The 14,802-nt window shown below is 30.6% G+C and overlaps 1 protein-coding gene across 3 annotated transcripts in view; it reads left to right on the forward strand.

Moving 5' to 3' along the window:
• LOC106469176 (islet cell autoantigen 1-like) overlaps positions 1–14,802 on the forward strand; it is a 105,622-nt gene that overhangs the window by 56,478 nt on the left and 34,342 nt on the right. For 2 of the 3 annotated variants that reach the window (XM_013929641.2, XM_022397613.1), the window contains exon 7: positions 10,396–10,620. The exons of the other annotated variant lie outside the window; for it this stretch is intronic. In XM_013929641.2, coding sequence (XP_013785095.1) covers positions 10,396–10,620 — 225 coding nt within the window. The remainder of the gene's footprint in view (positions 1–10,395; positions 10,621–14,802) is intronic. 3 annotated transcript variants of the gene reach the window in all.

Genomic DNA, 14,802 nt, shown 5'->3' on the forward strand with positions numbered 1-14,802 from the left:
TGCATTCAACATACCACGTGACACACAAAAATCAATGTTTAGTTGTGTATTTTTAATACTTACATTTAAATTAAGAAATTAAATAATGAATGAATGACAATTGTAATTATAATCTACAGTTTGATACCAAATGTGATGACATGGCCTTTGACCCGTGACTCATCTGGAAAGGGTTAATAATAATCCTTGAGCATTGTGCATTATAGAGTAAAATGATTGTTACAATTAGAGCTGTGGAAAGTGTCTCTTATTAGACCAAATAGGTGTGACATAGTTTAGACACCAATGAGATAGCTCTAGCAGTAGAGCACAGTGGCTGAATTTAGGTTGATGATTACTAGTATTGTTGGCTTTTAACTCTCTCAACACGAGCTTGGTCAGTTTGACTGACCACGTGACCTCTTTGTACTTGTTTAAAGTCTATAGATTTAATATTTCTAACTTTCAGTATAGTGTGTATATCTTCCCAAAATTTGGCAGTCTTTCAGTTAAAATTATATGTCATTCACATACAAAAATATCATATTTTTTAGTGAAGTATTTTTAATAAACTAAAATAAAGATTTATCCATGAATATATTGAGTATTTGTTTTGAATACTCCGTGTGCAAAGGGATTTTCATGTTAAGATTAAAAATACTTTTGTTCATCTCAAATTTTATTTCCATAATCTCTAAAACATCTTAAATACATTTCAGATATTTGTTTTCAGTAAAACTTTATATTTTATCTGCTATTATCTTTTCCCTAACTCTATACAAGGTTGGTCAATTTGACTGACCTCGTAACCACCATAAAAAAATCGAAATCAATCTGAATTACCCTTATTTTCTTTCTGGAATGACTTCAAATTGTAACATGAAATGTTTTAAGCTCGTAACAGTATACATCTATTTATAATTAACTTTTATTGCTATTTGAACCGTGTGTGTGCCTTATGAAACATTTTTATATTATTATTTATTTTACCTCATCTAATCTTAGCTGACCTAAAAAGATCCGTATTTTTACATTTTAATTAGTTTTGTAATAATAAATAAAGAATAAACAAGAAATACAGTACTTACCCAATCTTTTTTTTTCTCGCTGTTGATTGTCAACACTTAACCCTACTTTTTTATAATAATGGTAGTAATGCACTAAGTAATTTGTATTTAATTGAATAATGCAGCAAAGAACATAGACTAATAACATGCAAAAAGTAGACAATTTCCTCCAATTCTCAAAATTTTTCTGGCTTTCTAACTATGCAACAAGAGCCATTACAAATTCATCCAAGCTAGTCATTAACGTTACCATGGGAACGAATCTGGTACTGTTAGTAAAATTGACAATATTCTGTTCAGAATACAATTTGTAATTTTATATATGAAAACTTTGGTCTTCTGTTGGTTATGCACAATATAGAATTAAACGTAAGATAGAACTATAAAGAAATCCTGAAAAGGAGGATGTGACAGGTGAGTGTGGCAGAAGAGGGTCTGAAGTTCTATTTGATAGCTCTGCAACAGAACAAAATTGAAGGCTATAAAAATTATGGTTTGTCTGAGCAATGACAATTTGATAGTGAGTAATTTTGTAGTTATTGGAGAGGTGGTGGATAAGATAGAGAAGAGAAAATACCTAGGGAAAATATGTCCCGTGTCACACTAGGGGAAATTCAGGATTTTTTTAAATATTGCTTTATAGAATTAAGAACTTAAAACTTGTTTACTATTAAAATATGTATTATTAGCTAAGATTTTATGTTATACTAATTGGTATAATGTAAACAAAAAGTAGTTTAATAAAATTGTGAATGTAAAAGACTAAAACTTTGTGTCATGCGACAGGGTTAATTTACTAATTGAGAGAAGTTCTCTACCATTCTTAAAAAAACTTCAAACATTGCAGTTTTCTCATGATTTTCAGTTATTGTTGTCATGAAATCGAGTAGTTTAGGTTTGTGAATGATCAATAAGTATTTGCATCACCAGTGTACATATGTGTAAGTTTTTATTCTTTGCAGTCTTGTTTCTGCCAAGAAAGGGGAAGTTGGTAATATACAAATTTTAGGTCTTCATTTTAAAACAACAAATTTTCCTTGCATGCACTGTGAGTAGAGCTTGTAGTTAAAAACTTTGAGTTTAGATCAAAACATTGAAATATTAAATAACCTTCTGTGTCTTCTAGGTGGAATATTTTGATTTTCTAGGAACAGGCTGAATTATCTTGAAGTTGTAATTGTCTTTTGCAATTTTGACCATATGAACTATGTGGCTTTCTTTCAGTCTTGTATGATTTTAGGGTGCTATAAAAGTCAGCTTTTTCAATCTTCTTAAAGCCGGCTCAGGTATTTTTTCATTTCTTACTACATTCAAACATGTCTTTTTCTTTCAAAATGTTTTGTTCAGTGGTCCATGTATCTGGAAAATCCTTTAACTTAGTGATTTAAAAAGACATAAAATGTGATATTTTCTCTATAAGACCCTCCAGCCTTAGTTTCAAAGTTCATTGATGGTATATTGACCCTAAAGTTTTGGGGGATGAAGAGGTAAATGTGGTTCTCCTTCAGTATATCGCAGTTGAAAACCATCAGTTTTGAAATTTATGCAATCTCTTGTTTTAGTATCATAAAAGTATATGTTTCTTTGTAGATTGGCCATATAATGACATCATCAGTAAGTTATGAACACCTTTATTTTTGTCCAGAAAGTGGATCTCATTTTATTTTTACATATTATCATTTTGTACAACATTATGTAAGTATGTGAGATGTATTTTGACCAATAAAATATAATTTGTATGGGAGTTTATTTCTTAATATTCATTTGTAATGTTAAATTCTTATCATGTCTATTGGCCCTGTGCTTATAGGAGGGTCAAAGTGTACATGCCACAACTTTTTTTTTTCTCCAAAGTTACATTCAGAATTTAAACTATTATCAATATATCTCAATCTTGGCATTAATTTCAAAAGGAAATAATTATATAAGTTCTGTATCTCCACTTCTCTGTGTTATATGATGCATCTGCACTCTGAATTCCCCGTTTTAGATTTTCTTTTTACCCGTATATGTATTTCAGAGGGTCAGAAGCTCTGGTGAGATACAAGATGGCCATCTAAGGTGGCCTTCCGTTACTGACAATCAGGATATCATGCAAGCTGACTACTCAAAGTTTATGTAAACAAGATAGCCAGAATGGATAAAAACTTAAATCATTTATAGCAAACATCAGAATTGAAAATACCATGTGACCTGTTCTCTGGTAGACCAGAAGCTTATTCATTAACACAATATTAAGTTATCTTTGTTATATGAGTTACAGTTTTAACTCCAGGAAACTTTCACTTGCCTGTCAACTTACTGATCACTTTCTTATTCATGTGTATTTTGTTTTTCTTTTATATCTGATTTATTTTTATTTTTTCTTCTATTTTCATACACGTCTCCAGAAAAATGATACTTTCATTATTTCCTTGCCTTGTATGTGGTTTTTCTTCCAACTGTTATTTTAGTTTTAATTAGAATTGATACTTGAAAACATGTACTCATTAATAAGTTAATATGTAGACTTCAGGGGTAGTTAGTTGTGAGCATTCTACACATAATTCAGTTGATAGTGGTTTTTAAACTCTAAAATACAGTACTTTCTATTTAAAATAATATGGTGAATGAAATATTTAACTTCCAGGAGTGTGATTTGCACCCTTTGTAATTTGACCTTACTCAACACAGTTTACAAGTTTTAAAATCTTAGTTCTCTGTATAGAATAACTTTTGTTCCTATGTGTTATTGACAGTTCAAAAGTTGTTATTAATTTAGTTATCTAATTACACTAAAACTTAATTGGACAATTTACACATTGTTTCAGTTTTCTTTTACTATACATACTTTATGTGCAATTACTCGAGCCTTCAACAGGTGTAAGACATTCACTACATCATCCAAAACTTGGGTATATGGCAACAAGACAAAGTCGGGAACGTTTCAGTAATCAACATGGGTTTATACATTTACTTTAGAAGTTGAGACAAATAACATCTCACCTTCACTGGTTATGAAGAACACCTATAATAACAAACTGAAATATCAGAAAGCAACCCATATGAACAAATTATTAAGTTTCACATCTTGTATCAGTAAAAAACAACAACACTGTCATTAAAACTGAAGCTGGGTGATTTAATCAATTAATAAATGTACTTGATTACCCACCCCCCCAGTGGCACAGCAGCATGTCTGCGGACTTACAACGCTAAAAACCGGGTTTCGATACCCGTGGTGGGCAGAGCACAGATAGCCCATTGTGTAGCTTTGTGCTTAACTTCTAACAAACAAACTTGATTACCCATGAGCAGTTGGGGTTTCTGATTATTACTGGTTTATTCCAACTATCCAAGTGATTAAAATATTGTTATTATGTTTGTTTGTTGTTAAGTGCAAAGCTACATAATATGCTATCTGTACTCTATTCAATTTTAGCCCTATAACCTTTTTTTTTACTTTAAATCTAACCAACTCAAGTGATTCAGTGAGGTCTGAGCTCGTGATTTGAGGGTTTCGATTTTTATTTCCATCGCCACCAAACTTGTTCACTCTGTCTTTGTTATAGCAAAACTGCTAAGGCTATCATGAATATAAACACAGGATCTTCATACCATATTTCTCAGGATGAGGAGAAAAAAGTATAAAGAACATCCAGACAGTTTACAAGAGTTCGCCTGCCTTATACAGCACCTTAACTAAAGTTAAATCACAGGACTTGCTTTCTCAACCATTAGTATGTAACATATCATGTAACCAGGAATAGACCTGAGAAACCAACTGTCCTGTCAACATTAGAACAAAGAACATAAAGAAGCATTATATACATGCTTCCATAGGTACTTCAGCTATTGCATTACGTGCCTGAGAGAAGAACCATGACATTTACCTTCAAAATATAAAAATAGTTGACAAGAACTGTACTACTAAAGAGAGAAATATTAAGGAAGCAATCGCTATAGCAACACATAGATATGGTCCTCTGCCAGGTATCACTCAAAACAGTATACTTCCATTTACACACTGGCTAGTTACTTTTTGTCAGAGAAATCAAACCATTAATTGGATTTAATGCTGATGTAAATATAGATTAGAAATTGTCTTACAACTTAGTTTATTAGTATTATATTCTGCTAGTAAAAAATAATAATACTAATTTGAGTTGATTGCAATTTTTAGTTTTTTTCTGATGTTTAGATAGGCTTATTTTTTGTAAAACTATGTTATTGTTATTGGTTGGCAACTTGTATTTTGAATTATTCCTGTAGTTGCTTTCATTAGCTAATGATTCTACACATGTGGAAGGCTTACGTAACCAAGCCGAAGTATTTTATAATAAAAGACAACTGAACATTTAAATTGTCCAATTTATTTTCAGTATAATTAATTAATATTCATGATTTGAGTTTAAGATATTATTTCAATTAATTAATGTTATTTTCTTAATATATTAAATGTTGTGTATGAGGGCTTTATGTATTGATGGGCCTGGCATGGTCTAATGGTTAGGGTATGTGGTTTGTGTACCATTAACACGTAAATGCCCTTTGCACTTTTTGACTGCGAGTCTAGTATCAGAGTGATAGTCAAAACTTTTATTTTGTAAAAGTGGGTTCCTCGTTATCTAGATGTGTTGTAATGTGCAGTACATAACACGGTTATCCTTCCAAAAATAAAATGAGTGGATAAAATTGTTTAAAACTTGACAAGAATTTTGAAGAAGTATGTAGTTTGAGAAAAATAAAATATTTAATTAAGAAATAAAAATATGTACATACTTTTAAACTCTTCATTCAATAACCTTAAATATCTTCTTTGGGCCATATGCATAATTTCACATATTTATCTTTTCACTTGTAGTTTATTTTTGAGGTTTTATTTTCATTTCCTATTCTTTATCATTGATTATTTACGGCAACAGGTACCCATGATTGATAGAACGGTATGAACTGCATAAATACCTTAGCCTCATGCAAAATCTTTTTATATACACTTGGTAGTATAAGCCTTGTAGAAGGAGGAGAAGCTTTGGTTATTTTATAAGAATTATTAAACCTTTCAAATATAAATTTTAAAATGGGAATAATGCATAATTAACTAAAATATAAAAGTAAAACCTAAATACAATTTAACTGTCTCTCTAACTATAACATATTTAGGTAAGAAACAACTGAAGTACTATCATTAACAAAGCAACCAATAATAATACAAGCAGTCACATTTACCCAAGGATGACAACTTGACACCAATTTTAAAATAACTTGTTGTATTATAGTGTAAACACATAGATGTTGAAAGTACGAGTAACTTCTAAAGCTAAACTTTAAACTATAGAAGGTAGGTGTGACATCAGTCAGTGGTTGACAAAATTTATTTCTTGCTTAAACTGCATTTAGCAATGTACTTTGAACCATATGTTTCAAAAGGGGCAAGTAAGCTACATTCTCATCTTGACTTGCATATACTTGACTATCGCTTTATATTTCAAGCTTCACCAGATTTTGGCACTGTTTATAGCTCATGCATAATGTGACACAAACCTGTGAGATTTCATTGTCACTTTCAATGTTTCTTTTGAAATAAAGGAATAAAACTCAGATAATATAAAACTTTGAACTATAACTTACGTGATAATAATAATTTCATTAAAATACATGAATAGTAAAGTGTTTTAATTAAATTTTGAATCTAACTCAGTGACATGCACAGAAAGGAGTTTGAAAAGTGCATTGTTGTTAAACAAAATGGTTCAAGTCTTACTTCTCTGACATTTTCCAAGCTGTTGCACTTGAAACACCAACAAATTTACTGGCTCCTTTCTCAGTGACTGAAAGTACCAGTATTCATACGAGCATATAGCTTTTGCTCTTGTCAGCATTCACTTCATTAGGCTACTGTGCTCAATGAAGATCCCCACACAATATCTGGCAATTTTAGCAACTTGCTGTTTCTCTTGGAAAGGTTCACACAGTGCCAAGAGATCCCAGTCCTTCTCCAAGAAACAATTTTCCTCATTTAACTGTGACGTTGCTCTGGCTGGCAAATTTCATGTTGAAAATTTTACTAACAGCAAATGTACCCAACTAATGAAATATAACATTTTTATCACTTTACTAAGAATGATTTATCAAATTAGTATATTCATCACTGGGTTGATTTTGAGTTTTGATCTTTGTAAGTAACATGCTGTAATCATAAGTTAATATTAGTCAAATACCTCTCGTAGTGAACTCCAACCTGTGATAGTGATATCGACACTGATTGATAACAAATGTTGAGCCCTATAGAAACCTCCTTATTTAGTCTTAGGCCATTCAGGTCTTGCACCACCATAGTTGTCTGCATTTATTAAGTTCTTTCACTTATTTAAAGTGAAGTTAGTAGAGAGATGCTGGCTAAGAACTTTTAAGATTCTAGGCTGCTGCTCAGTCCCTAGTTTTGTGGCTTAAACTCCTGCATATCTTTTCTGATCTGAGAATCCCACATCCAAGAAAGGGTTCCTCTGAGCCTATTGCAGATCTTTCAACTGTGACTGTACTCCACCTTATTCTCTGAGAATGGACTAATTATAAGAACTTACAAATGAAAGTAAAGAATATAATAATATATAAACTATATTATGCTTGCTGTATCCATTGCAAAAGAAGCCTTTCAACTAACCATCAAGCTGATTGGGATATGACAAACAAAGTACTGGTCAAATTACTTGAACAACAACTTTTTAAATGATTGCTAGAATAAATTTTTGAATTGTAATTTTCAGCTTTGTGTAATATTATATTTAGTTTTGGGTGCTTCATCTTTCAGCATATAAACTGTAATTTTTAGGTTATATGATGTTGTTAGAAAAATATGTTCTGGTACATGTCAAATATCAATGGATTTGTGAAATCTTCCACTTATCACAGAGCCACTTGAGTAAGATAACTTCATGAAATAGATAAATTGAGTATACTTCAGTGATTTCTGCTGGGATGTTATGGGTCAGAGTTTGGGTAATATGTTAGTGAGGCCTTGGGCTCCCACTGCCTAGAGTTGTTTATTACCACCCCAGAAAAGAGGTTGCATATATAGCCTTGCTAAAAACATTTGAAAATGTTGTATTATGCAGTAATAACTAAAATGCTGAAAATCTTCAATTTCAAGAATGCTTTCTGATATTAAAAGTGACATATAAACATTCTTGATATAGTCATAATGTGGGAATAAATTGAAAAGTCAAAAAACCAAATAGTAACTTAAGAGTTTTATTTAATTTTCATAAAAAGTTATGAACTCTGGCATTACATTATTTTTCTGCTGATTAAAATCTAATATATATATCAAAGCCAGTTATCATTTTGTGTGCATGTAATGCTCATATTATGTCATTTTTAATTTACATTTGCACTATTCTTATTGGTATTTTGAGAATGTACTTAAGAATTGCTTTTATTTTTTAATGTGTGATTATTTTGTTTTTTTTATGATGAAGTTTAGTGAACAAAGGTCACTGAAGGAAGGGTGGGGATCCCTGGGAGTTTTTTTAGAAAACTCCAACCCACCTTTTTCGATGCATTGGGCAAGATTAGTAAATAATAATTTGTAGTTACACCTTGAGAGCATTATTATTTTATTTTTATATTTGTGATACTTGGAAGATTTTAGTAAATGGTAACTGTAGCCAGTGTTTGTAACTGTCATACATTTGTAGTTCCAGTGTGAATTTCATTGTCTGAAGTATTCTTGTAATATGTCATTATGGACAAGCTCTTACAACACTCTGATTGTGTTCTAAATTATTTGAAATTCAGTCCACCTATTCCATCTGCACATTTGTTCCGTATTTCAAGGAACATGTGAAAGTTTTCTCTGGCACTATCTGCACAGTTAGTTTTCCTTATTGCCTCTCTCTTTATTTGATTATAAACTAATACAGTGTCAGCTGTTGAAAGGAGCGTCAACCCTTTATGAGTTCTGGCTAAATGAGGACTCTGTCTTTGTTATACATCATTAATATTTTACATAAAGACTTCATTGTTTAGTATTTGGTAGTATTCCTTTTTGACAGATATTCTTCTTAAATGCTTCATATTATTTTGATTGGGATCATACATTTTGTCAGCTGTACTCAGAGTTATAGTATACTGATTATATTTCACAATTCAGGCACTTTCTGACAATATTATGTGTCATAACTTTTCATGAAATACACGAACAATATCCCTTCCTTTACCCAGAATAAGTCAGCGTTAACCACTGAGGTCAGTGGCTATAGTTTTAGCTAAATTATGAACTGCATTATATACAAGCAGTTTTTCATGAAAGTGATCCATAAGAGGATGGAGATTATTTTTTTTCTTTTATAAGAAAAAAGGACATTGGCTATTAATCAGGTTATAAAATATTTTCAAATCTCATTTGAAGTAATGATATTCATAAATAGCTTTCTTCATTGTTTTCTTATAGGGAAAAGAATAATGTTTACATTGATAGATCTGTAATGAAACTAATGAGGCTGTTACTTTCTCTCTGGTCCCCCGATGGGACAGCGGATAGTCTGTGAACTTACAATGCTAAAATGTGGAGTTCGATTCTCCACAGCAGATGCAACAGATAGCCCTATGTGGTTTTGTTCTAAAACAAACAATTTTCTCCATGTAAATGTAACAGCCCTAACTACACAGTTTTAATACTTGTCTCCTAACTATAAAAGAGTATGGATAAAAGATTCCCAAAATATATAAAATTGTAGATTTTAATGTGCTTCAGGAAAATTCATGAAAATCACCTTTGAGATTTGACTTATTGAAGTGAAATTAATGAAAACTAGGAATTTGATTTGCATATCAGTTACTTGGACTGCAATTATGCAGCACTGGCAATAAACCTTTTTTAGAATTCTGATTACAGTAGATGTATGTATCTGGTTGGATATTATAAAATTGTTTAGAATTCTGATTACAGTAGATGTATGTATCTGGTTGGATATTATAAAATTGTTTAGAATTCTGATTACAGTAGATGTATGTATCTGGTTGGATATTATAATAAACGAGGCGTGACAAACTTACGTAGTGGTGATATAGCTTAGGTTTCAAATTTATTCATTTTTTCATATTTATATGTTATTACTCTTTATTGTTAGAAAGATTTTTATTAAGTGTGATTTTTTGCTTTCAAGTGTCTTTTTGAAATAGAAAATAAAACTTTCTGTTATCCAACTACAACCTACTGTTTATTCTGTTCATGTAACATAGAATTAAATTATTGAAATCGTAATCATTGCACAAACAAAAATATAGTGTTACGATTTTTGGCAGAAAATATGTAAAAGCTAACCATACAGCTTAAGTTTCATTATTTTTCTCCTCTTAAATGTAATAGGTCCAGAGCTACGTCAAAAAAACAAAAACCAGATTTGACAAAATGAAGGTTGACACACTTCAAAAGGTTGATCTGCTATCGGCCTCTCGATGCAATATGCTCTCTCTTGCTCTTGCTACATACCAGTGTACACTGCTTCAATTTTGGGAGAAAACCTCTCACACAATGTCAGCTGTAGCTGAAAGTTTCAAAGGATATCAACATTATGAGTTCTCTATGTTAAAGGTAAGGTACAAAGAGAATATTGTGTTTTGAACATGGGGCCAGACATGGTCTAGTGGTTAGCATGATAAGCTGCAGATCAGGAGTTCCCTAATTTGCATCACAGTATGTTTTATGACTATGTTTTCTACTATCAGCTGTAAGGAATTATAACTGTAACAGTTAGATTTTTTATTTGGTTTGAAGTATGTGGGTAAGTAGTTGCTGACTGGTTGCCCTTTCTCTTATCAGAATGTATAAGTTGTGATTAGCTATATCTGAGCTGTTCAATTTAGGGGTTGTGTAAGGTGAATTTTAGATTGAAACTTCCATATACAATATAAAATATTCAGATATTATATAAATGTCAATGCAAAACTTGTTTTATATAGTAATCTAATTTTTTCCATATATATCTAATGTTTCATATTTATTGAGATGCTAAGATTTGGTTTCATGATGTAACTTCTAGTTAAAATGCTTGTCATAACAGTATAGGTACATATATATATATATTTCTAAGAAATGTTTTCGTAAGGTTTATTCTATAGCTTTATTTTATGTCTGTAAACTCCTGATCATAAGATAGAAATCAATGCATACAGAGTTATACAGTTACATATATGTTTCTAAGAAATGTTTCTTAATATTTAATCTGTAGCTTTATCTTATGTCTGTAAACTTGTGATCATAAGACAGGCATCATTGCATACAGAGTTATAAAAAAAGTTTGATTATTTTGGATGGTGTTTGTAAGAGATTAGTAAGCATGAGAAATGAAAGTTGGAAAGTGACTCTTCACAGTGGTGAAGTTTTGGTTATATGTGAGAATAATTGAAATTGATGTTATTTATACCATTCAACCAATCTCACAACAGTATTATTCGCATAACTTATCTATAGGTACTTATAATGATAAAAATACCTTGTTCAGTCTTTTGCTTTAAAATGCTTATGCATTACAGCAATAACAAAAGATTTGCTAGATATTCTCTAATATTTTTGAAAAATAAAGAAGATACATAGATATGGAATTAGAAGGAAGTCTGTAATTTATCAGTTAAAGACACAAGTGCAAGTCTAATGAAGTGACTCGATAGGTTAAGAATTTGTTAGTACTACATACTATTTACTAGCACCTAGTCAACAACCAAAGATGAGTATATGAAATGGCAAGGGAAAATTTCAAGGTATTTTTTATCATTTCTTTGATGAGCAGTATCTTCCTCATCCACCTATGCCTGTAAAGACATTCATTATTTGACAATTCAAATACAAGAAATTTGTTAAAAGGAGAAATATCTTTCTTATTCAGGGAGTCAGTAATCCACAAAAAATAAAGAGAAAATCATCTACACTTCTATAGCACAAAAAGTGAATATCTAAAGGTTTTTTTTGTGATACTATGCAAGGTTTCATTTAAAACTCATTTGGATCCAAATTTTGGACCCTTTCTTAGTGCCTAAAACTTCTCCAATTTTAGTAAACTGGCACAAACCAATTACCTATCTCTGAATGTAAAATGAACTCAAATCTATAATAGTAATGGACAGAAGTATGCCATCTGTTACTTGGTGGTTTTCTATAATTGATGAATTCCTGATATTGTCACAACAGTTATAATTAGTCAGAACTTGTATAGAATTTTAGTAATCTGCTGCTTCTTTTGAGTTTCTTTAGTGTTTATAGATTGCTAAGTATCTTAATTCCACTCTTGAATCCACCTAATGATTAATAATGTTGATTTTGAGTTCTGATCTATGTAGGTAGCTTTTTTAATCTTATATGAATATTGAATAACTGGCATAATTGTATAGTGCAAAAAAATAAACATTACAATTTATAACTGCCATATCTTTCATTAAAATTCTTTAACTCTTTCGACATGGGCTCAGTCTCTGGGACCGACCTCATAACCATTTTGTGCTTGTTATATTTTTCATGCTATAACTTTTAATATTTTAAGTGTATCTTTACAAAATTCTGTAGACTTATAGTAAACATTAGAAGCCTTTTTCACACAAAAAATAAGATTTTTTAATGAAGTATTTTGACTTATATTTGTTCATGAAAATATTGATTTTTTTTTTTAACTAGTCTGAGTGCAAAGTGATTTTTCATTTTAGGATTTAAAATACTTTTCTTTGTTTCAAAAATCTCGAATTTCATTTGCACAACCTCTGAAACCTCCTAAATACATATATACCTTTTCTTTTCAATAAAACGTTATATTTACCTGCTATGACATTTATTAATTGATTCTTCAGCCTGCAGACAACTCATTGAAGTAGAATGAAAAGAAAAATAGTAAAATCAGAAATATAATGAGCAGCTGTTTTCTTTTATGATCATGAAGTTTCAAAGTTCTTCCCCTGACAGTTTCAACTGTAAACATATCCCATATATTTTCTGTGTTTATTTTACTGTTACTGACAAAAAAAAAACAATAAATCACCACCAGTGTTATAAGTCTGTTTACTTACAACGTAATACGAAACTCTCGAGCACAAAAACACACTCGAATTAAGTGAGGTGACATTCCCCTTGCTCCAAGAACACAAAATGGGATATAGCAGTCTATAGTTCCTACAACACTTTCAACAGGAATTTCCTAGGGTAATAAAATTGCAATTAGAATGTGTAAAAACATTTATTATATGGTTCAAAGTTGGGCTGATCCAATAAACATTGTAGGTTCTGAGCCGTGCTTATCCAATTACATAGCAGGAGGCTTAGCTATGTGTTGGCCTACAAAATACAAATGTAACTATAATACGAGTATACTGAAAATTACAGTGATATTTCGGCTACTGTACGTTACATTTGTATATAAATATACATGTTACTATTTACTCATAAATGAATAAATTTTAGTTACATTACAAGCCTCATTTATTCTTTGAGTTTCTAATTCGTCAGTTACTTATACATGTTGTATGGTGGGCATAATAAAATGACAACTGGACGTGTTATGTGACACACAGAATCGATATTTAACATTTTTTTCTTTACATTTCCTTTTAAATTAAGATATTAAAATATATATATAATATCAAAATTTAAATTATAAACTACGTTTTGATGCCAATTTCATTGATGTAAGTAGTAAAAATATTATTTAATAAAATTTTGAAAATAACGCTCCAAAACGTCGTGACGTGCACTTTAACCTTCCCGGGTCAAATATGTATGTCATTAAACTTGGCATCAAAACATAGTTCATAATTTTAATTTTATGTAAGCTTTGATTTGTTAATTTAAAAAGGAATCATTTAAATAGATTCTCAGTCTTCACTTCTATATGTCACATGAGCCCTTTGCTCTGAATTCTAGGGTTTTTTTCTTCCCTTTGTGAGTCAAAAAGTCCACCAATTAGAAACACTAGCTGTAAATACTGACAGGCCAGAATTTAGAGCACAAACCTCCCACCTTTTTTATTTTCAGATATATCAATAAATTTGTTACACCTACCACAAAAAACCCTCCCACATCTTCATTGTTTTGAAATTTCTTGCTTACTCATGCTTACTTATCAGTGTTACATTTTTGTAAACAATAGAAAGACCATTTTGAGAGCTGCATGATTATAACATTTTTATTTTAATATATTTTGATAAAAGGCACTATTTTCCAAGCACATTTTATTAAGTGAAACCAAAGTCATTGCTCCAGTAAGTAATGAAATTTTTTAAACCTTTTTATAGGTAAGTTAGAAAGATAAATTATTGCAATTTTTCACCATTATGTTCTATTGTTTAAATTATTGTTTGTTTTTAAATTTCATATTTGAAAGCTATGTGAATTATTGTGGTTAATGAAGACCCAGATTCTGAGAGCAAAATGCCTCAATTTTGAAGTGCTGAATTTCTTATTTTTATTTTATTCGTTGATGTATATATATACATTTAAGTAACTTAAATGTGAAAATTAAAAACTTATTAGGTTAGGTAAGAAATGAATGAAAAAAATGTATAATAGTTTTTTTCACCTAGTTTTTCCTGTGTATTCTTTATTTATTTTTCTTGAGGCACGCAAACGTGCAGCTTAAAATAGCTGTAGGTAATGTAATTTGATAGCGTAACATGAGCCACACATTCCCCAAGTGACTTATATTTTTAACAGAGGTGAGAATAGTAGTTAGACACGATTGATGTATACTGTTACAAGTTTAAAGCTACTTAGAATAAACAATGTAGTTTCACATTA

The sequence above is a fragment of the Limulus polyphemus genome, unplaced genomic scaffold (assembly GCF_000517525.1).
Source record: "Limulus polyphemus unplaced genomic scaffold, Limulus_polyphemus-2.1.2 Scaffold3339, whole genome shotgun sequence".
Taxonomy (NCBI): domain Eukaryota; kingdom Metazoa; phylum Arthropoda; class Merostomata; order Xiphosura; family Limulidae; genus Limulus; species Limulus polyphemus.